Source organism: Arvicola amphibius, chromosome 10, assembly GCF_903992535.2.
Source record: "Arvicola amphibius chromosome 10, mArvAmp1.2, whole genome shotgun sequence".
NCBI classification, from domain to species: domain Eukaryota; kingdom Metazoa; phylum Chordata; class Mammalia; order Rodentia; family Cricetidae; genus Arvicola; species Arvicola amphibius.
In genome coordinates, this window is record NC_052056.1 from 61,612,381 (window position 1) to 61,636,142 (window position 23,762).

Below are 23,762 nucleotides of genomic sequence, written 5' to 3' on the forward strand. Positions count from 1 at the left end.
AAGCCAGACCAAATCAAATATTAATCAACTATTTAGGTATGTGAAAAATGATAGTTTAAAGGCTGTAATTGGATGTAACTTACCTGTCCGTGGGTCCAAGATGGAAACATAGGGGAAATCCCCTAATTTATAAAACTGTATGTATCTCTGACCTTCCTCACTGTCATGATAAACCTGTTGTCAGTAATATAAAAAGCAATGTTACCCACTAACAGCAATGGATTCCCCAAGCCTTTGAAAAACATGCTTGGTTTTCATTCCCATGTGAAAAGGGAAGTAAGATCAGGTATGGACTTACTCCCAGTCCCTTCTAAAAACTCATTATGAACAACAAACCTATTCCTCCTCCTTCCTCACTTCAAAAGAGGTACTAACTTTTTCTTTTCAAGTATCTATGAGTTTTCTGTTTCTTTGGTTTGGTTTATTTTGGGGACAGGATCTCACTATATAGTTCTGGCTGTCCTGGAGTTTACTATGTAGACCAGGTTGTCCTTGAACTCACAGAGAAAGGCATTCGTCACTATGCCTGGCATAGAAAATGTATTTTAATAAATCACAATATATTAAGATTATAAATTTAGAAACCCAACATTTTATTAGGCAGAGATGTTCAGTCAATATTTGAATAAAATAAAAGAAATTCTGTAATTAAAAACAATCACAGAGCTAGGCGGTGGTGGCACACACCTTTAATCTCAGCAGCACTCAGGAGGCAAAAGCAGGTGGATCTCTGAAAGTTCAAAGCCAGCCTGGTCTACAGAGTGAGTTCCAGGACACTCAGGGTAACACAGAGAAATCCTGTCTCGGAAAAACCGAAAACCAAACCAAACCGAAACAAAGCAAAAACTCAAAGAACACCAATTTCAGAGGCCAGCAAGATGACTCATCAGGTCAAAGTGTTGCAGCACAAGTCTGACAACCTGAGTTTGATCCCCAGAACCTATAACGGAAGGAGACAGCCAATTTCCAAAAGTTATCCTCAATCCTCCACACCACACAACCATACAGTATACACACACAAACTTATAATAATAATAGTTAAAAAAAAAACAAAAAAACAGAAATCCCACTGGATTTATCAGACTGTAAAATACAAACAGGTAAATTAATAGCATCATTAGTAATATATCTTAGAAAAGGAAAATATATGTTTACTTTGTTATTTTCTGTAACTTTTTAAAAACTAGAAATGGAAACTGGGCCTACCTACGCTCTAATCCCCAGCTACTCAGGTGACTGAGGTCAGAGGATCACAAGTTCAAGGCCTACTTGGTTGGAGTGGTTTCAAAAGCTAAAAAGGAGTGGACCCTAGTGGCGCACACCTTTACTCCCAGCACTCGAGAGGCAAAGGCAGCTGGATCTCTGGGTTCAAGGTAAACCTGGTCTACAGAGTGAGTTCCAGGATAGTCAGGACTGTACAGAGAAACCACATCTGGAAAAAGTAAACAAAAGAACTAAAAAGGACGATGGAGATTATCTTAATGGTGGAGCACTTGCCTATCTTGCAGGAGGACCCAGGTTGAATCCCCAGCAGTAACCTCAACAAACAAACAAACAAGAAGAGTGAAACAGAAGGGAGTCAGAGGCGCCCGGCTAGTCTAAGTTAACTAGATAGTTTACACGAGAAGATATTACATCTCAACATGGAAGAATATTAAGCTAAGAACGCACAGTAAAAGAGTAACAAACTCAAGCTAAAACACAAGTTTTAATATTTTTTCCAAAGTTCTAAAATGTTTTCCACATGGCCATTTGTCTTGTATAGATATTAAATATTAACTAATTCCATGCACTAAGCATGAATTACATACTATATCTTGAGAATTTAACACCACAGATCATGACATTAAAATGTTAATGTTATACACACACACACACACACACACACACACACACACACACTATTGATTTAAAGAATATTAATGTTATTTTCACCTGTTTCCTTTGAACCTTTTCAGATGGTATTTCTAGAAAAATGTAAACTGTGTGGGCTTTGACGATTTTTCTACTGAACTGTACAGCTGTAGATTGACTGTCAAGATGCTCCTGAAGCATGGGCATCACATATTTAACCATTACAGGTAACTTATGTCATAAATGAATTCACTTTTCCCAGTTTGTAACACCATTCCTCCTCAACAACATCCTACACTACAAAAATATTACAAAATTTTTAATTAACTGTCCTCACCTGCCAGAAAATGAAATGTTCCCGGATAATATTCTTCACAGCTTCATTGCTCCACACATCACGGTTGAGGCACTGGCATGCAAAGTCTTGTACATTTTGAATGTTTATCATCAGCCACTTATTTTGCATCTGGCCACACTCTTTGGCCTGTAAAAGTAAAGTTAAACATTGATTTTTTTAAAAAAAATAGTCTCTAGCCAAGCAGTAGTGGCACACACCTTTAATTCCAGCACTTGAGTGGCAGAGGCAGGAGGATCTCTGAGTTTGAGGTCAGTCTGGTGTACAGAGACAGTTGCAAGACAGCCAGGGCAGAAAAAGTCATTTTAGGAGCGTCATTCCTGATAGAGTGACCATGCTCCAGTGGCTGTTCCATGCTCCCCCTGGACCATTCTGTGTAGGGGTAGCACAAATTGGTCTTGATGGTTTTAAAAAAGGCAGGGACAGAGGCTACAAAAGTTGAGAGGGAGTACCCAGGTAGGAAATGTGAAGCTGGGAGGAGTTAGGGGAATAGGGAATGACTATGATTAAAATACACTGTAATGAATTCTAACAGGGTGTGGGTGGTTCACACCTTGTTGTAAACTGGGTAGCAGCACTGGGTAGGCAGAGGCAGGTGGAGTTCTGAGTTTAGAGCTCCAGGACAGCAAGGGCTATATAGAGAGACCCTGTCTCAAACTCTGTTGCTAAATTAAGAAAGAAAAAATAAATTATCAAATAATTAATAAATAAAATGATATCTAGAGGCTGGAGATATGGGCCAGAAGATAAAAGTACTTGACACTCTTGCAGAGGAATGAAGTTTGGTTCCCAGCACCTATCCCGTGCGTAACATCTCCAGAGGATCTGATGCCCTCTTCTGCTCTCTGGGGACAACTTCATGCACATGCATATATATGCATATATATAAATACAAATAATAAATCTTTAAATGACATATAGTTTTTTTTCATTTATACATTATTATTTTACATATACATAATCCTTGTGACAGCTATCAAGTTGAGTGAATTAGGAGAAATCAGAACTGGTGAAATTGCACTTTAGAGAACACAGACCTTTAGGACTGGGAAAATTGGAGGGAGTAGGTGTGCACATCCCTGTAAGCCCCTTTCTTTCTCAGTGTACACATGTGGCCATTCTCATCATCAGACTTCAGCTCTCCAGGGAGTTTCTAGGCCTTCAACACCAGAGAGAATGGCTGAAGCAACCTACGTTTTGGACTGAGCAGCTCAAGTATACAGTCACTGTTGAACCAGTGGATAAAGTCAACCTAGTAAATCCCTTATTTTTATTTTTTCTGTAATACTATGCACAACAGTCTTGATTCTGCTCCTTTAGAAAACTTCAATAAGTATAAAGAAGAAAAAGGGAAATATTGGCTTTGACCTAACTGTTGGAACCCCACATTCAACAGTCTTACCAGCCAGCAAATCCTCTCTGGAAATACCAAGTATCTTGAAAATGTGATAGTTCTGTCTTATTTACTTGTTTGTTTTTAAAGGTTGGTTTATTTTTATGGGTTTGAATGCATGTTTATGAGTTTATGTACATGCTTGCTATCTGTGGAGACCAGAAGAAGGTATTAGATCCCCTAGAACTGCAGCTGTTAAGTCACCATCTGGGTGCTGGAATCTGAACTGGAACCTCTACAGGAGCAGCTAATACTCTTAACTGCTAAGCCATCTCTCCAGTTCCTACTGCTGTTTTCTCAATGACAGTCATTATCACTGTGGTGAGAAGGGAACATATTCCCCTAGCTTTGCTTAAAAGTTAGCAGACAGGGCTGGAGAGATGGCTCAGCAGTTAAGAGCACTGAGGTCTTGAGTTCAATTCCCTGCAAACACATGGTGGCTCACAACCATCTGTAATGAGATCTGGCGCCCTCCTCTGGCGTGTGGGGCATACATGGAGGCAGAATGTTGTATACATAATAAATAAATAAATTTTTTAAAAAAGTTAGCAGACAATCAAGTAAACCTGCCCCAGGAAGTTTTCCTTTGGGTTTTAGGAAGAACTGGGGAAAGAATATATTTTGTAATTAGATCCAGATATATTTCTAATATCCCCAGTACTTATCTGAAACTGCTGTGGGAGCACATTCTGCTCCTTCGGCCAATAGCCTTTAAGATACCAGCCCACTTGGGCACGGTCTCCTATACTGTAAAAGCAGCTGTAAAGTATATGCCCTGCTCTCTTGCTTCCAGCTGCTAGACTCTGGTTTTGTTCATGCAGAGAACTGTTATCTAGGACAGTTTTCCCTTAAATAAATAACCCTTTTATTATTCATAATTCTGAACTGGTGTGGGATATTTTGTGACTTCCTTCATCATGAAACCACAAATAACAAAAATATACACAAATTTAATGTATTATCCATTCTAACTAAGCACTGCCACATGGAGACCAAACTTTTACAATGTTGAATATGACAGGAAAAGTAGTTCAAAATTCTTTTGAAGAAGTCCCTTCTTCACAATTTCATGGATAATTTATTTTTTAATAAATCAAGAATAATCACCCTTTTAATTATAGGAAACACTTTATAGTTTGCCTATGATATACCCAATTACCAACATCACGAGTTAAGTTTTGGGTTACAATTATGGAAAATAAGTTATTTAAACACAAGCATTAAGTTATTACAAATTGAAGCTGGGCAGTGGTGGCACATACCTTTAATCTCAGTATGGGGGGAGCAGAGGCAGGTGGATATCTTTGAGTTCGAGACCAGCCTAATCTACAAGAGTTTGTTCCAGCCGGGCAGTGGTGGCGCACGCCTTTAATCCCAGCACTTGGGAGGCAGAGGCAGGCGGATCTCTGTGAGTTCGAGACCAGCCTGGTCTACAAGAGCTAGCTCCAGGACAGGCTCTAAAGCTGCAGAGAAACCCTGTCTCGAAAAACAAAAAAACAAAAAACAACAACAACAAAAAAAGTTTGTTCCAGGACAGGCTCCAAAGCTACAGTGAAACTCTGTCTCAAAAAACCAAATCAACCAACCAAACAAACAAAAAATATATTACAAATTGAATTGGGTGTGGTGGTGCACACCTTTAATCTCATAAGCAGGAGGCTCTCTGAGTTCGAGGCCAGTCTGGTCTAAGAGCTACATAGTGAGACACTGCCTCAAAAATGAAAGAACTATGCCTTTAATCCCAGTTACTTGGGAGGCAGAGCAAGCAGACTCTCTGTGAGTTCAAGGCCAGCCTGGGCTCCAAAGTTACACACACACACACACACACACACACACACAAACCAAAACCAAACAACAAACAAACCAACCCCCCCCCACAAAAAAAAACCCAAATAAATAAAATGAAGCTATTATAAAGTTGAGCAACTTTTTTTGTTTTTGTTTTTCCAAGACAGGGTTTCTTTTCTGTGTAGCCACAGGTGTCCTAGATCAGGCTAGCCTTGAACTTAAGAGATACCCCTGCCTTGGCTTCCCTAGTGCTAGGCATGCACCACTACCACCCCAGCAAGTTGATAAATTTATATTACCCCAGATCAGCTAACTAAATGATAAACAGGTAGGTAACAGATATTATATAGATATATTGTCCTGAGTAGATGGCAAGATTTCATCACACTACTTAGAACAGTGCATAACTTAAAACATACCAATTTTCAGCCAGGTGGTGCACGCCTTTAATCCTAGCACTCGGGAGGTAGAGGCAGGTGATCTCTGTGAGTTCAAGGCCAGCCTGGTCTACAGAGTAAGTTCCAGGACAGGCTCCAAAGCAAACAGAGAAAGCCTGTCTCAAAAACAAAGCAAAACAAAAATCGAACAAACAACAACAACAAAACACCATAGCAACTTTTATTTCTGGAACTTTCCATTTAATATTTTGAGATTTCATGTAAATTAAACCTAATCGAAACTGCAGATAAGGGGGAGTCTACAATATAGGCAAAAGAGAAATACAAACAATTTATAAATGGTTAATAAACATTATATTACATACCTAGCAATAGTTAAAGATATATACATTTACAAAACTAAATTTTTCTTTTTCTTTTTTTTTCTTTTTTTTGGTTTTTCGAGACAGGGTTTCTCTGCAGCTTTTTTAGAGCCTGTCCTGGAACGAGCTCTTGTAGACCAGGCTGGCCTCGAACTCACAGAGATCTGCCTGTCTCTGCCTCCCGAGTGCTGGGATTAAAGGCGTGCGCCACCACCGCCCGGCACAAAACTAAATTTTTAAATAGAAGCTCTTAAGTGGTAGAGGTTCTACAATGATGTCACATAAGGCTAATCAAAGGCTCTCAAAATAATCAACCTCATACACTGTTGCATTTATTGCCAGTAAAAATATAACCCAGTGCAATTCTTAAGTATATTATGCACAAACAGTTAGGATACCAATTCTCTATATACTGAAAAAAATAAAATTGAATTAAAAAGGCATGGTGGCACACAGAGGAGGTAGAGGCAGACCCATCTCTGATTTTGAGGCCAGCATGGTCAATATAATATGTCCAGGTTACATGGTAAGATCCTGTCTCAAGAAAGAGGAGAAAAAAAAAGACACACTAAAATTGTAAACCAGTTCACGGGTTTAGTATAAATCTCCAAACACTTACTGTTTCAAAGCTGCCTTTGTGCATCAAGTCAATTGGGGGCCGGAACAGATCTGCAAGGGTGGTTAGTTTCTTATCTATTGCGCCTCCATTTCTTAATTCCTGTTCTTGCCTAACTGCAATACAGAAAAATGGGAAAAGTTTTAATTAGTCATAAAATCAAAGTGTTAAATTCCATAATAAACAAAAGACCTTATATTGACTGAAAGAATTACTGAACATTATGCTTAGCTTCAAAAAGCAAATGACAAAACAAAAACAAAAACAAAAACAAAAACAAAAAAAAAAACCCAAAAAAATTCCAGGACTGTGTTGTTTCCTAGCCAAAGGATAAAGTAGAAAATTAAATTACTTACAAATAGTCATGTTGGGCCAGGCCTGGTGATGCAGACTTAGGCTAACACAAGAAGTTCAGTCAGGTGTGGTAACACCTGACTTTAACCCCAGCACTCAGGGGGCACAGGTAGATTTCTGTGAGTTCAAGGTTAGCCTGTTCTACGAAGTTGTTACAGAGAAACCCTGTCTCAAAAAAACAAAAACACCTGAACCACAGAGTGAGTTCAAGCCCAATCTGAACAACCTAGTAAGAGACCGTCTCACAGTAAGAAGGAAAGGCAGCCGAGCTGCGGATCTAGCTCAGTACTTATCTAGTACACACAGGCCCCCATTTAGTGCCCAGCACCATTTAAAACAAAACCAAATTCACCTTGAGATGAGGATACACCTGAGGGGTAGAATGCTTGCTTGCACTGAATATTCAAGGCCCTGTTTGTCACCAGCAAAAGAATACACACACACACACACACACACCCCTTATCAAAGTAAACTCTTTCACATATTCATAACATAGAAGAAAGCTTTCAGAATCATTTCTCTAGTTTGATAATTACCCATCTATTGCAGCTAGCTCCTGTCTTTAAACGCTTGCAGCAGAGGTTATGGACACTGCTGTCCCCATCTACTAGAAAAGCACAGAATCCTTTGATAACTTAAGCCTTCTCTTCCAACTTTTTTCAAAGTTACTGGACCTATCCTTGCCTTAAAGGGGCATAGATACAACACCAGATACAGACCAAGCAATTCTCGTGTATTATCTAAAAAACAACTGTCCTGGGCAACCTAGATGGTTCAGAAAGTCAGGGTACTTGCTGCCAAACCTGATGGCCTGAGTGCAATCCCCAGGGCCCATGTGGTAGGAATTAACTCCAATAAGCTATTCTCTGGTTAGAGAACACACACATATCATGGCCTACACGCTACCCCCAACAAATAAATTTGTCCTTTCTTTAGACTCTTAAAAGTATACTTCTGAGACACTTCTAAGATACTTCTGAGCTGTACCACATGAACTGTGCTGACTAGTTTTATGTCAACTTGATAAGCTAGAGTCATCAAAGAAGAAAGAGACTCAATTAAGAAAATGACTCTGTAACACTAGGCTGGCTACAAGCAAGCCTTTAGGGCAATGGTCTTCAACCTTACTAATGTTGTAACCCTTTAATACAGTTCCTCATGTTGTGGTGACCCCCAAACCATAAAATTATTTTAATTGCTACTTCATAACTGTATTCGCTATTGTTACTAATTATAATGCAAATATCTGATATACAGGATATCTGATGTATGACCCCTCCCCCAAGCGATTGTGACCCACATGTTGAGAAACACTGCTGTAGTACATTTTCTTAATTAGTGATTGATGGGGGAGGGCCCAACCAATCATGGATGGTACCATCCCTAGGCTGGTTGTCCTTGGTTCTACAAGAAAGCAGGCTAAGCAAACCATGGGGATCAAGCCAGTGAGCAGCACCTTTCCATGGCCTCTGCATCAGCTCTTTCCTCCAAGTTCCTTCCATATTTGAGTTCCTGTCCTGACATGGAGCCAAATAAACCCTTTTCTCCCTGTGGGGACCCACACTTGTGATCCTGCTCCACCATGACAGGAGGTCAGAGACTTTGAGCTTATTTTTGCTCTCTCAAAGTTGTTGACAACAAGTGTGGCTACAAATGAGAGATTCTGACCCAGGGTGTGGTTAATTTTAGGTGTAGAGGTGGAGCCACTCCATCTGGAACAAAGGTCAGAGAATTCAAGTCAATTCCTTATATCATGTTAATGAAGTCTTTTGCCTCCTCCCCTTATGTTTCTCTCTTATTTCTCTTATATCTCTGTTTCTTTTACTTAATAATTCTAACCATGTTCTTACCCTGGACCATACAAGTTTTGTTGATGCTGGTCTTTGACACCTCCCTAAGTCGTGTATGGTTATGGTGTTTCATTATGGCAACAGTGTCTGTATATGCATGTACATGTATGTATGTCATGGTACTTATGCGGAGTCAAAGTACAACTTGCAGGAGTCAGTTTCTCTCTTTTCATCATGTGGATCCTGGAGATCAAACTAGCCAGTATGTTTACCCAACATTTTGATGTCACTATTATTTCACTTTTTAAACATGGTGAATCCTCAAAGTAATGAAGACAAACATTCTTTTCATTGTAACAGAAAGGAAGTAGAATGGAAGATGGAGCTGAGAGACTAGTTCACAAATACCTACTAGTTTCAGTTTGAAAATCTCGGAAACCATCAAATATTGAACGTGCAGGCCTTCGTCTTTTAGGGGCTGTAGAAGAAAAACAGAATTGGTAAAAAAAAAAATTAAAAGATTAATTTTGAATATTCTAAAGATATTCCTTATATAAGCATTCTTGTTTTATTTTGTGTGCATGGAATCTTTCCCTACAATGTAAGTTTGTGTAGCATGTGGCTAGAAGAGAGTGTCAGATGCCCTGAAGCCAGAGTTATAGACAATTATGAGCCACTACATGGGTTCTGGGAACTGAACCTCTGTCCTTTCAAAAGAATCAGTCAATGTTTTTAACCACTGAGTTGTCTCTATAGCCCCATATGTATTTTAAAACGTTCATATTTTTAACAATGCCTAAAAGTGAGGGAAAAAATAGAGCTGGAGAGATGGCTCAGCAATTAAGAGCACGGGCAGCTCTTCCAGAGAATCTGAGTTCAATTCCCAGCACCCACATGGCAGCTCATAACTGTCTGAGACTCCAATTCCAGGGGATCTGACACCTTCACACAGGCATAGATGAAAGCAAGAACACCAATGCACATAAAAATAAATTACTAAATTCCAGGACAGCCAGAGTCACACAGTGAAACCTGTCTTGAAGAACAAAACTGAAAAGAAAATAAAAAGGGATCTGGGAGGTAGTGGCACAAGCCTTTAATCCCAGCACTTGGGAGGCAGAGGCAGGCAGATCTCTGTGAGTTTAAGACTAGCCTGGTCTACAAGAGCTAGTGCCAGGACACGCTCCAAAGGTACAGATGAAACCCTATCTCGAAAAACAAAACAAAAAAAAAATCAGTAGCCCTCCTGTACACAGATGATAAAAGGGCTGGGGAAGAAATCAGAGAATCAACACCCTTCACAATAGCCACAAATAGCATAAAATATCTCCGAGTAACTCTAACCAAACAAGTGGAAGACTTGTATGACAAGAACTTGAAATCTTTGAAGAAAGAAGTTGAAGAAGACACGAGAAAGTGGAAAGACCTCCCGTGTTCTTGGGTAGGCAGAATTAACATAGTAAAAATGGCAATCTTATCAAAAGCAATCTACAGATTCAACACAATGCCCAGCAAAATTCCTCAAAGACCTCAAAAGAACAGTACTCAACTTCATTTGGAAGAGCAAAAAACCCAGGATAGCCAAAACAATCCTGGGCAATAAAAGAACTTCTGGAGACATCACAATCCCTGACTTCAAACTCTACTACAGAGCTACAGTACTGAAAACAGCCTGGTATTGGCATACGAACAGACAGGAGGACCAATGGAACCGAACAGAAGACCAGGGTATCAATCCACACATCGTGGAACACCTGATCTTTGACAAAGAAGCAAAAAATATCAAATGGAAGAAAGAAAGCATATTTAACAAGTGGTGCTGGTATAACTGAATATCAACATGTAGAAGAATGAAAATAGACCCATATCTATCACCATGCACAAAACTCAAGTCCAAATGGATCAAAGACCTCACGTATAAAGCCAGCCACACTGAACCTTATAGAAGAGAAAGTGGGAAGTACACTTGAACGCACTGGCACAGGGAACCACTTCCTAAATATAACCCCAGCAGCACAGACACTGAGAGAAACAATTAATAAATGGGACCTCCTGAAACTGAAAAGCTTCTGTAAAGCAAAGGACACGGTCAACAAGACAAAACGACAGCCTACAGAATGGAAAAAGATCCTCACTAACCCCACCCACATCAGACAGAGGTCTGATCTCCAAAATATACAAAGAACTCAAGAAATTGGACACCAAAAGATCACATAATCCAATAAAAAAATGAAGTACAGACCTAAACAGAGAACTCTCAACAGAGGAATCTAAAATGGCTGAAAGACATTAGTCATCAGAGAAATGCAAATCAAAATTCTGAGATTCCATCTTACACCTGTAAGAATGGCCAAGATCAGGCTGGAGAGATGGCTCAGTGGTTAAGAGCATTGATTGTTCTTCCAGAGGACCTGAGTTCAATTCTCAGCAACCACATGGTGGCTCACAATAATCTGTAATGAGATCTGGCACCCTCTTCTGGCCTGCAGGAAGAATGTTGTATATATAATAAATAAATAAAATCTTAAAAAAAAGAATGGCCAAGATCAAAAACACTGATGACAACTTATGCTGGAGAGGTTGTGGGGTAAAGGGAACACTTCATTGCTGGTGGGAATGCAAGCTGGTACAACCCCTTTGGATGTCAGTGTGGCAATTTCTCAGAAAATTAGGAAACAACCTTCCTCAAGACCCAGTAATACCACTTTGGGTATATATCCAAAGGATGCTCAATCGTGCCACAAGGACATGTGCTCAACTATGTTCATAGCAGCATTGTTTGTCATAGCCAGAACCTGTAAACAACCTAAATGGCCCTTGATCAAAGAATAAGAAAAATGTGGTACATTTACCCAATGGAGTACTACACAGCAGAAAAAAAAAAACACAGCTTGAATTTTGCAGGAAAATGGATGGAGCTAGAAAACATTATTTTGAGTGAGGTAACCCAGACACAGAAAGACAATGATCACATGTACTCACTCATAGGTGGTTTTTAAACATAAAGCAAAGAAAGCCAGGCTACAACCACAATCCCAGAGAACTTAGACAACAATGAGGACACTAAGAGAGACTTAGTGAAATGGAAAGTAGAAAAAGACAAGATCTCCTGAGTAAATTGGGAGCATGGGGACCTTGGAGGAGGATTGAAGAAAGAGGGGAGAGGCAGGAAGGGGAGCAGAGAAAAATGTAGAGCTCAATAAATATCAATTAAAAAATCAAAAATAAAATCTTTGAATGCATTTTAAAGGACTAATCACAATGCAAGTCAGTGTGTGTGTGTGTGTGTGTGTGTGTGTGTGTGTGTGTGTGTGTGTGTTTGGGTTTTAGAGACAGGGCTTTTCTCTTAGCCCTGGCTGTCCTGGAACTTGCTCTGTGGACCATGTTGGCCTTGAACTCAGAGATCCACCTGCCTTTGAGTGCTGGGATTAAATAGTATTAGCCACCACTGCCTGGCTGCAAATTCTTCTCTTTGTAGAGAGGGTCTCACATTGTCACATACCTTTGATCCCAGTATTTCTAAGGCAGAAACAGGCACATTTCTGTGAGTTCAAAGTCAGACTGATCTAGAGCTACACAGTGAGATCATGTCTTGGGACGGAAAAAATGCTAGGCAAGTGCTCTTCCTACCTACAGCCCTAGCCCTTATATAAATCCTAAAATCCTAAGCCCCAAGATTTAAGAATTCTTAATGGATGCACATGTAGAATCATAAACACCAAAAAATACACTGTAAATTTCATCCCATGATTACACAGGACAAAATTCTTCTACTATACTTCTAGAGAACCCACATTCAATTTTTATATATTTTACATAAGATTTAGAATGTATTAATTGAACTGATACTTTCTTTTTTTTTTTTTAAGAAAAATGTTTTCAAACTTTATTACCCATACATATCATACTCATGGAGCTCTGCTGATGTTGTTTTGCTTTTAAAGACAGAGCCTGTTGTCCATACAGCTGTGCCTGACCTGGACCTCACTATGTAGACCAGGTTGATCACCAGATCAGTCTGCCTGAGAGCTGGGATTTAAAGGCATATACACCATGGCCAACTGAAAATGGATATGATAGATAAATTCTTTCAGTGTAACACTTTAAATTGACATAAGTGTGTGTGCGCACACATGCGTGCATGCGTATGTATGTATGTATGTATGTATGTATGCCAGGCTGTGGTGGCAAACACCTTTAATCCCAGCACTTTGGAGGCGGAGGCAGGCAGATCTCTGTAAATTCAAGGCCAGCCTGGTCTACAGAGTGAATTCCAGGACAGCCAGGGCTACACAGAGAAACCCTGTCTTGAAAAACCAAAAAGAATCACTCAGTTAAAAGAAAAACAATTAAAATTACAAAATAGATAGCTCAGCGGTTAAAAGCAACTGCTGCTTTGTTCAGTTCCCAGGAAGTACCCACATGGGTTAGCTCACAACTATCTCTAACTCTAGCTCCAGGGGATCCAATTTCCTTTTCTGGCGGTTTGTGTGTGTGGCTGTGCACGTCGCGCGTATGTACGTATGGCACATGCACACCCACACATATCCCACAAATTAAAAATTTAAAAACCAAAACTAAAACTTAGAAACTCAGGCCTACCAATAAAACTCAGTTGGTAGTACTTGCCCAGCATGCATGAAGCCCTGGCTTCAATCCTGAGTACCTCATAGTCCTAGAGTAGTGATATATGCCGGTAATCATAGCAGAAATTTAAAGTTATCTTTGACTACGTGAGTTCAATTCAAAACCACCCTGAGCTGGCTACACAGGTCATGTTTAAATGTCATTCATATAAGCACACATGACCACCAATATTTATACTAAACTATCATAATTATAATGCCAGAAATAGTGCTACATGCCTGGAATCTTAGTAGGAATAGGAGGTTGAAGGTCATAAAGGGCTACAAAATGGGTTCAAGACTGGACTACAGGGGCTGGAGAGATGGCTCAGAGGTTAAGAGCATTGCCTACTCTTCCAAAGGTCCTGAGTTCAATTCCCAGCAAGCACGTGGTGGCTCACAACCATCTATAATGGGGTCTGGCGCCCTCTTCTGGCCTGCAGATATACACAGACAGAAAGTTGTATACAAAATAAATAAATATTTTTAAAAAAAGACTGGACTACATAAGACTGTCTCAAAAACAAAAGAATCACAATTACCTTCAGGAAGAGACTTTGTATAATAGTCAGTATTAAATTTTTAAGAAGTTAGCCCAAATTTTAAAAAATTTAAACCTAACCTTTTTCATTCTGCTCTTTTTTACTGTTTAAAAAAATTGAAAAATTGTGATCCTTTCACAATTTTAATTATTAGAACTATTTTTAATTAATAGTATCTATTTAAAATGTATGTTTGTAGCAGGAGTTCTTTAGGTTCAGTGCCTTTGTTGTTGCTTTGGTTTTTTTAAAGACAGCCCAGAATAGCCTGGAGCTCAAAATCTACTACTACCTCAACCTTCTAAGTGCTAGAATTACAGTCCTGGCCCCCAAACAATGTCTTCTGAAAACTAGTTAAGTGATCAGATTTTTAAAATTTTATTTTGTAAAGTGTGTGCTTGCCACAGCCCATGTGTACAGATCAGAGGACAACCTTCAGGAGTTGGTCCTCTCTCAACCACGGGGTCCAGAGATGGGACTCAGGTCATTGGTGCACAGCAAGCACTTTTATACCTTTCTGACAGATTATAACCCCAACACTTGACAGAGCAAGTGTGTATACGACAAGACACAGAATACCAGTGTAATAGGGGAATATTCTATTCTAATCCACCCAACGACCAGCTAATAGGCCAGCATATCTCACCTCTCTTTCATCCTTTTGTGAGGCACCAGGCCACCTTAGGGCTTTTACTACTACTTTATATCACTAGCCCTCTACCCACCTTTTATTATTTTTTTGGGCTCATCACTGCTATTTGCTCCCTCCTCCTTTATCATACCTTCACTAAGAGCCTCTCTTAAAGCTGCAACACCTCTGGCCCTGGGACCTTTTCTCCAAGTGCCCTCTCATTCTTGCAAACTAGCTACCACAAGCAAGCACCATTCCTGTCTGTAATCATCTTTCTGTTTACTCAGTAGGCATGTTATTCATTAAGGTCAGAAAGACTAAGCTACAAAAAGCTAACAGAAATCTACACACACAGGACAGCCCTAGTGGAAGAAAAGGACTAGCAGATAAAACCAATTTAGTAAGAAGAGCAACACTGTTTTCATATTTTCATAAATCTTTGATAATATCTAGCTTAATAGAAAAACTGAGACTTTCATATCATCTGCATAATTTAAAATCTATTGCTTTATTTAAATTCAAGTATAAGAATATTAAAATCCAGGGCTGGAGAGATGGCTCAGAGGTTAAGAGCATTGTCTACTCTCCCAAAGGTCCTGAATTCAATTCCCAGCAACCACATGGTGGCTCACAACCATCTGTAATGGGGTCTGGCGCCCTCTTCTGGCCTGCAGGCATACACACAGAATATTGTATACATAATAAATAAAAATATAAAAAAAGAATATTAAAATCCAGCCCCACACAGAAATACAGTAATAAAGAAATAGTATCATTTTAGATAAACATGAATATTTTTTGATACCACACCAAAAATTAAGTAGCAGTGATTCCTTAAAGATTTGTGCTAAACTGGGGTTGTGAGAGTTGGTTAAACAGTTAAGAAGAATGTACTACTCTTCCAAAGGGTCTGAGTTTAGTTACCAGCACCCAATCAACTGGTGCACAACTACTTCTAATTCCAGATCCAGGGAATCTAATGACCTCTTCTGGCCTCCTTGGACAGGCATACACACACTCCTACCTGTAATGCCAGCTCCAGATAGCACGCATGTGTGCGCGCACACACACACACACACACAGCCTGTAATGTCAGCTCCAGGATATCCCATTTTCTCTCCTGGCCTCCATGGGTAACTGCACTGACATGTATGTATACACATACATATAAAAACTAAAAATTAAAAAAAATAAATCTTGAGCTGGGCAGTGAGTGCACACCTTTAATCCTAGCACTCAAGAAGAGGTAGAGACAGGTGGATCTCTGAGTTCAAGAAAAACATGGTTCACAGAGTAAGAAATAAATGAATGAAACGAATAAATGAATAATAAAATAATAGATCTTTTAAAAATGGATTGTGCAAGTTGAATCTAATCAACTCTATATTGTCTCAATAAATTTGTTGTTCTGAGTTGCAGGCAGTCTCAGACTTTGGCTCTTTCTTTTACTTGCTTTGTATTGAGGATACAGCATCTCTATACAACAGCTTTGAAGGAAATCCTTTTTCCTATGATTTGAATGTCATCTCAAAGGCCTTTGTGATAATGGCTTGGTTCCACCACCACAGCACTATGAGCACTTTGTGAACCTTTGAGAACTGGAACCTAACAGAGAAGCTTTGGTCACTTTGGGCTGTGCCCTTGATGGAAGCATGAGACCCTGGTCTCTTTTATTACCTTTTCTGTTTCTCGGCTGCCAAGAACTGAGTAACCTCTACCATATGTGTTCACTATGATATATACTGCCTTGCCACAAGTAAAGGGACTAACTGAAACCCCCAAAAGTAAACTAAAATAGTGCCTTCTTTTCAAGACAACTAGCTCAAACATCTTATTACTATAACATGAAGCTAACACATCACCATCTCTCAGTATGCACAACCTGTAGGTGAATATCCAGGACAGGATGACATCTTACCAGCAAAAGCGCTTACTATACAGACCTGAGTAGTTAAATCTGGATCCCCAGAACTGAGGTAAAATGCACAGTGGGCTTGGAAACTGTAGTGGTTTGAAAGAAAATGGCTCCTAAATGAACGGCACTATTAGGAGGTGTGGTCTTGTTGGAGGAAGTGTATCACCGTGGAGGCAAGCTCTGAGGTCTTATATGCTCAAGTCACACCCAGTGAGACAAACCACTTCCTGCTGCCTGCACAAGATGTAGAATTCTCAGCTACCTCTCTACCACCATATCTGCCTTCATACCACCATACTTAATGCCATGACAATAATGACTAAACCTCTGTACTGTAAACCAGCCCCAATTAAATGTTTTCTTTATAAGAACAGCTGTGGTCATGGTATCTCTTCATAGCAATAGAAACCCTAAAACAACAACCCACCTGTAATCCCAGCCTTAGAAGATATATAAATTTCCTCAGAGATTAAAACAGTCCATCCTGCAGGAAGCTCCTTAAGTAGGAAAGTAAACATCTCAAAACAGCTTCAGAAAGTCCCTGAAACTTACCAGATTCATTAGGCCACTTCTTTTTTTTTTTTTTTTTTTTTTTGTTTTTTTTGTTTTTTTTGTTTTTCGAGACAGAGGCCACTTCTTGAAAAAGTTAGCAATAAAAGCTAAGCTACAAAGAAGACTCTTGGATCAGACCAATTGCCTAGAAGAAACAGAAACTAGCTGAACTGCCTAGAAGAGGGTTAGATCAACCGAGGTGCTTGGAAAGGACCCTCTCCAACCTGTACAAGTATATTCCAGATTCCCAGCTTTTGTGAACTGTTACCCATGCTAGGCGGGCTTTGGTGATGCAGATGTCTTTGTGACCCCTCACCCATATTCCTGTAAATAACCACAATTAAACTCATTAGTTCAACAAGTTGGACTTTGACGGTATTGATACTTGGTCTGTAATGGGATCCCTATCTGAGGTGAGTTGATGTGTGTGTTGATGTGTGTTGCCTCTCCCAGGAAAAGTTTTGTCACACAACACAATGCAAAGATGGGATCCCCAGCACAAGCTGGCCAGGGAAACCAATCATATCAGAGTGCTCTGGGTTTGACTCAGAAACCCTGCTTCAATGAATAAGGTAGAAGAGCAACTGAGGATGATCACAACCTCTGGCCTTCATATGCACACATATGCACACATGGGCACATCCTTCAATGTACTTTATAATTTACACCATCTCTAGATTACTTACTATACCTAATATAATGTAAATGCTTTCTAAATGATTGTTCTGTTGTTTAAGGAATACTGACAAGAGAAAAGTCTATGTTCAATACAGATGGAATTTTTGTAATGCTAGGATTACAAATTAAACCTAATGCCTCACACATGCTAGGCAAGTGCTCTACTTAGGAAGGAAGTATTGACACTTAATGGATGACTTTAAAAAAAAAGATTATTTTTGTTAATTATGTATACAGCATTCTGCCTGTATGTATCCCTACAGGCCAGAAAAGGGCACCGGATCTTACTATAGATGGTTGTGAACTGACCTGTGGTTGCTGAGAATTGAACTCAGGACCTCTGGAAGAACAATCAAGTGTTCTTAACCTTGGAGCCATCACCCCAGTGCGTGAATATAACTTTTTAATCCTTTTAAAAAAATTAAGGCAGGCCAGGTGGTGGTGGTGCACGCCTTTAATCCCAGCATTTGGGAGGCAGAGGCAGAGGCAGAGGCAGAGGCAGGCGGATCTCTGTGAGTTCAAGGCCAGCCTGGTCTACAAGAGCTAGTTCCAGGACAGGCTCCAAAGCCACAGAGAAACCCTGTCTCAAAAAACAAAAACAAAAATTAATGCCCCTTCTTGCCTGGTATAGTGGCACACATCTTTAATCCCAGAATTCAGGAGAAAGAGGCATAGGATCTCTTTGTGTTCAAGAGTATAACAAGCTCCAGACTAGCCAAGGACACACAGGAGACCCTGTTTCAAATAAGTAAATAAATAAAAATTTTTAAAATTATTTCTTTTCGAGGCCAGCCTGGTCTACAAAAGCTAATTCCAGGACAGGCCCCAAAGCTACAGAGAAACCCTGTCTTGAAAAAAAAAAATTTTCCCCTATTATAGTTTTCTACAAAACTTAAAATAGGTATCTTATTTTCATGTTTCAAACCATTTCTCTATACTAGTGTTCTCAATACAATATACATTTCACCATCTGTTTGCCCTACCACAATAAGATTCATCTTCTACTTTTTAAGTAATATCTAAAAATATTTGCCTCATAAAAGGAAGCAGGTACTCATTAGACTATGACTCTTCTTTAAAACATATTAAATACCCCATACTTTAGTATGTTCTGAATTCACCCAATTTTTTAAAAGATTTATTTATTATATATAGTATTATGTCTACATATATGCCTCCTTCCAGAAGAGGGCACCAGACCTCACTTCAGATGGTTGTGAGTCACCATGTGGTTGCTGGGAATTGAACTCAGGATCTCTGGAAGAGCAGCCAGAAGCCAGTGCTCTTAACCTCTGAGCCATCTCTCCAGCCCTCACCCAATTTTTTTAGCAATTTTTTTTCTTTTCGACATGGAATAAGACTATTCTCCTTTATCCAAAACAAGAGCAGCATTTGGAGATATTAAAATGAGAGCAGGCAAGGGATACAGAACAATAAAGAGCAATAAGTCAAATGCATATTGAGCTATCAGTAATATGTACATTTAGAAGAAGACACAACATAAAATTAAAGATTCTTTTTAATATAATGACACTGGTTTCCATAACATGCAGGAACTCCAAAGGAGTGCATGTTGGGATGGGAAGGGCCAGGCATGGTAGCACACAAGTTTAATCCTGGAATTTGGAATGTAGAGCATAGAGCAGGCAGTCTCTGAGAGCCAGACTAGCTAAGGCTATAGTTACACCTCCCTTACAATAAAAGACAGTAATTCTTTTTGGTAAATTTCCTCCTTGCTGTTATTATTCTCTGTTAAGGAATGCAGCTTACCTGGGGAAGAATATAGAAATATAAGATAGAACTGATTCTATAAGTGACAAAATAATCTGAGTAAGCTCTCATATCTTCAGTTCGTTTATTAAAATCCTAGACAATAACAAAATCAAATAAAATTAAGCAAATAAAGTGAACTTACCACCAAACAAAGGTTCTGGCTCCACCAATATTTCTTGCTTTTGAGGAATTGGGGCACGAACTTCTTCTCTGTTAAAAATAAAAGTGTGAATATATCAAAATAAAAACTGTTTTTGTCATACCTACTTTCCTTCTAAATTGTGAATGTATTCAAATTAACAAGTGAAACAAACATGATTTAAGAAACTACAGTAATCAGAAAAAGAAGTTGTAAATGATTTCTAGACAGAGATTAACTAGAATAAAATATCTACCACAGAAAGCTAAAATGGTTTACAAAGAAGAAAGTAGAAATAAAAAATAAAAAAATATCTCTTTCCATCTCAGGTTCCTTAGACATTTATTTTTAAGATTACTATTATTTAGCCGGGTGGTGGTGGCGCACACCTTTAATCTCAGCACTCAGGAAGCAGAGGTAGGCAGATCTCTGTGAGTTCAAGCCCAGCCTGATCTACAAGAGCTAGTTCCAGGACAGGCTCCAAAGCTACAGAGAAACCCTGTCTCGAAAAAGCCAAGAACCAAAACCAAAAAAAAAAGATTACTATTACTTAATTATAGGAGATAAGGGAGATATATACATAGTTGAGACCTCAGATTCCCCTGAGCTGCAATTATAGGTGGTTGCAAGCTACCCAACATGGATGCTAGAAAGGCAACTTGAGCACTCTCCAAGAGCAGTATATGCTCATAACCACTGAGACATCTGTCCATCTCAACCTAACAAGGTCTCACTCACTATGCAGCCCTGTCTGGCGTGGAACTCAGAGCTCCACCTGCTTTTGCCCCCCAGGTGCAGGGATTAAAGCTTGCTCCAGGCAACATCCAGGCTGTAGTTGTTATTTTGGCCTTTCTGCCCCACCCCTACCCCCAACTAAGATCTGAACCCAGGCCCTGGTACTTGTGTGGCAATTTGTCTACCAATGAGTTAAATCCCCAACCTCCAAACCTCCCTGAATTCTTTTTTTTTGAAGATTTTATTTTTAGTTTAATTATGTATGTGGGAGTATGTGCATATGAATGTAGAGCCCACAGAGGCCATAGGTGACAGATTCCTCTGTAACTGGAGTTACAGGCTCTTTACTGTGGAACTGCATCTCCAGCATCCAGCCCCCCAAAATTCTTAGGGATAAGTAATTTATCAAAAAGGAAAAAAAAGTAAAAATGACTGGAAAAATACAGGCTTACCAGAATCAATATAATTAATGCTACATCACATAATAATTTATTAAGAAAAGAATATATTAAAGTAGCTTCAACAAATAGGCACTAAATTTTTTTATGCTATGAAGAAGCTACCATAGTTACAATCTTTTAAGTATTTACTCAACAGATCCTATTATACAAAAGAGGAATCTTCTATATAAAATATATAAGAAAATATATAACTATGTATAATAAACATGTAGTAAAATACAAACTCTTACTTTGAATTTTTTTTCTTTTTTGGCTTTTGTTCAAGACAGGGTTTCACTGTGTAACAGCCTAGGTTGTCCTGGAACTAGCTCTATAGACCAGGGTGGCCTTGAATTTAAGATATCTGCCAGCCTCTACTTCCTGAGTGCTGGGATTAAAGGCATGTGCCACCACCACAGTCCAGCAAAATTTTATTTTCTATGTGTATGAATGCTTGCCTCAATGTCTTCACACCTTGTAAATGCATGTTCTGGGACTGGAATTCAGACAGTTGTGAGCTGCCACTGAGTGTTAAGAATTTAGTCCTCTAGAAAAGCAGCCAGTGCTCCTACCATCAAACCATCTCTCCAGCACCAATAATTACACATCCTATGAAAGGTGATTCTGGAGCTAGGGAGATGGCTCAGGGGGTAAACATGCCCCCCCTCATGTCTGCTGAGCTGAACTGGATTCCAATACACAAGGTAGAAGGAGAAAGTAGATTTTCAAAATTTGTACTCTAATCTCCACACATGCCAAGATGTGCATATCCACACATATACATACAGAGCGATAAATATAATAAAATTTAAATAAATTAATTAAACTAAAGTTTACTCTCAGCAAACATTCTTTTCAAAGTTTATCTTCATAGATTCAATATAATTACTCACTAATAACTCAGTAAAAAAAATTCGTTTTTATAAACTTTATTTTTTTTCCTAGGAAGTTGAAGCCTAAATCATTTTGATAAATGGTTTATACTAGGGCTGACAACTCAGTGGTTAAGAGCATTAACTGTTCTTTCAGAGGATCCCAGGTTTGATTTCCAGCATTGATTCCCAAGGGATCCAACATTTCCAGCATTGATTCCCAAGGGATCCAATACCCTCTTGTGGCCTCTATGTCACCAGGCATGCACGTGGCACACATACATACATACATACAAGAGACATACATGCATAAATCCGTATACATAAAATAAATAAAAAAATCTTAATAATAAAATAAATAGGATCTGGGCATGGTGTCACATGCTTTTAGTTCCAGTACTCGAGGGGCAGTGAAAGAAGGATCTCTGTAAATTCAAGGCCAGCTTGATCTTCAGAGCTTAGTCATCAGAGAAATGCAAATCAAAACAACTCTGAGATTCCATTTTACACCTGTAAGAATAGCCAAGATCAAAAATACTGATGACAACTTAATGCTGGAGAGGATGTGGGGTAAAGGGAACACTCTAGCATTGCTGGTGGGAGTGCAAGCTGGTATAGCCCCTTTGGATGTCAATGTGGCGATTTTTCAGAAAATTAGGAAACAGTCTTCCTCAAGACCCAGTAATACCACTTTTGGGTATATATCCAAAGGATGCTCAACCGTACCACAAGGACATGTGCTCACCTATGTTCATAGTAGCATTGTTTGTTATAACCAGAACCTGGAAACAACCTAAATGCCTCTCTACTGAATAATGAATAAGAAAAATGTGGTACATTTACCCAATGGAGTACTACACAACAGAAAAAAATAATGTCATCATGAAATTTGCAGGTAAATGGATGGAGCTAGAAAGCATTTTGAATGAGGTGACCCAGACCCAGAAAGACAATTATCATATGTACTCACTCATATCGTAAGTGGTTTTTAAGCATAAAGCAAAGAAAACCAGCCTCCAAATCACAATCCCAGAGAACCTAGACAGCAATGAGGACGCTAAGAGAGACGTACAAGGATCTAATCTAAACGAGAAGTAGAAAAAGACAAGATCTCCTGAGTAAATTGGGAGCGTGTGGACCTTGGGAGAGGGTTAAAGTAGAGGGAAAAGGCGGGGAGGAAAGCAGAGAAAAATGTAGAGCTCAATAAAAATCAATAAAATCAATAAATCAATAGAATCTGGGCATGGTGTCACATGCTTTTAGTCCCAGCACTTGAGAAGCAGAGACAGGTGGATCTCTGTAAGTTCAAGGTGAGCTTGGTCTACAGAGTGAGTTCCAGGACAGTGAAAGATATGCAAAGAGACCCTGTCTCAAGAAACCAAAAAAATAAAATCAGTTTATTTGAAGTTATAACCAAATATTAAAAGTGCTTAATATTTTTAGGCTTAAATGTCATAGAAAATAGCAGTTACTTTTAAGAATTTTATGCATATAAACAAGCAAGATGACTCACTGGATAAAGGCTCTTGTCACCAAGGCCTGACCAACTTATTGGATCCCTAGAACATTTGGAAGGAGAGAACTAACTGCCTCAAGTTGTCCTCTGACCTTCCTATAAGTCATATGGCAATCCACATACCAAACACATACATGGGGGAGACAAAGAATAATAAACATACGAAGATCAGTTTAACTTAGACCTAATGATTTCTACCATGTGTTCTCATGTCCTTCAAAACCCCTTGCCCACCATACACACACTTTTTTTGGATCCCATTTCTGAGCCAGGCTCTAACTAGGCTGGCTTCAAACTTCAATTCTTATAACTGAGATAGGGTTGCATTGGGCATGTTGATGCATGCCTTTAATCCTAGAACTAACGAGGTAAAGACAGATGAGTTTGAGGCCAATCTGACCTACATAAGACCCTAACTCAAAAAAGAAAAACAAAAT

The 23,762-nt window shown here is 39.2% G+C and overlaps 1 protein-coding gene across 1 annotated transcript in view; it reads right to left on the reverse strand.

The window, feature by feature from the left end:
• Positions 1 to 23,762, reverse strand: part of Ubxn7 (UBX domain protein 7) — a 61,697-nt gene that overhangs the window by 11,668 nt on the left and 26,267 nt on the right. Inside the window, exons 3-7 of the mRNA XM_038345541.1 lie at positions 19,766 to 19,833; positions 9,323 to 9,388; positions 6,770 to 6,882; positions 2,192 to 2,338; positions 84 to 174 (exon numbers count right to left, since the gene is read on the reverse strand). Of these exons, the coding sequence (XP_038201469.1) occupies positions 84 to 174; positions 2,192 to 2,338; positions 6,770 to 6,882; positions 9,323 to 9,388; positions 19,766 to 19,833 (485 nt within the window). The remainder of the gene's footprint in view (positions 1 to 83; positions 175 to 2,191; positions 2,339 to 6,769; positions 6,883 to 9,322; positions 9,389 to 19,765; positions 19,834 to 23,762) is intronic.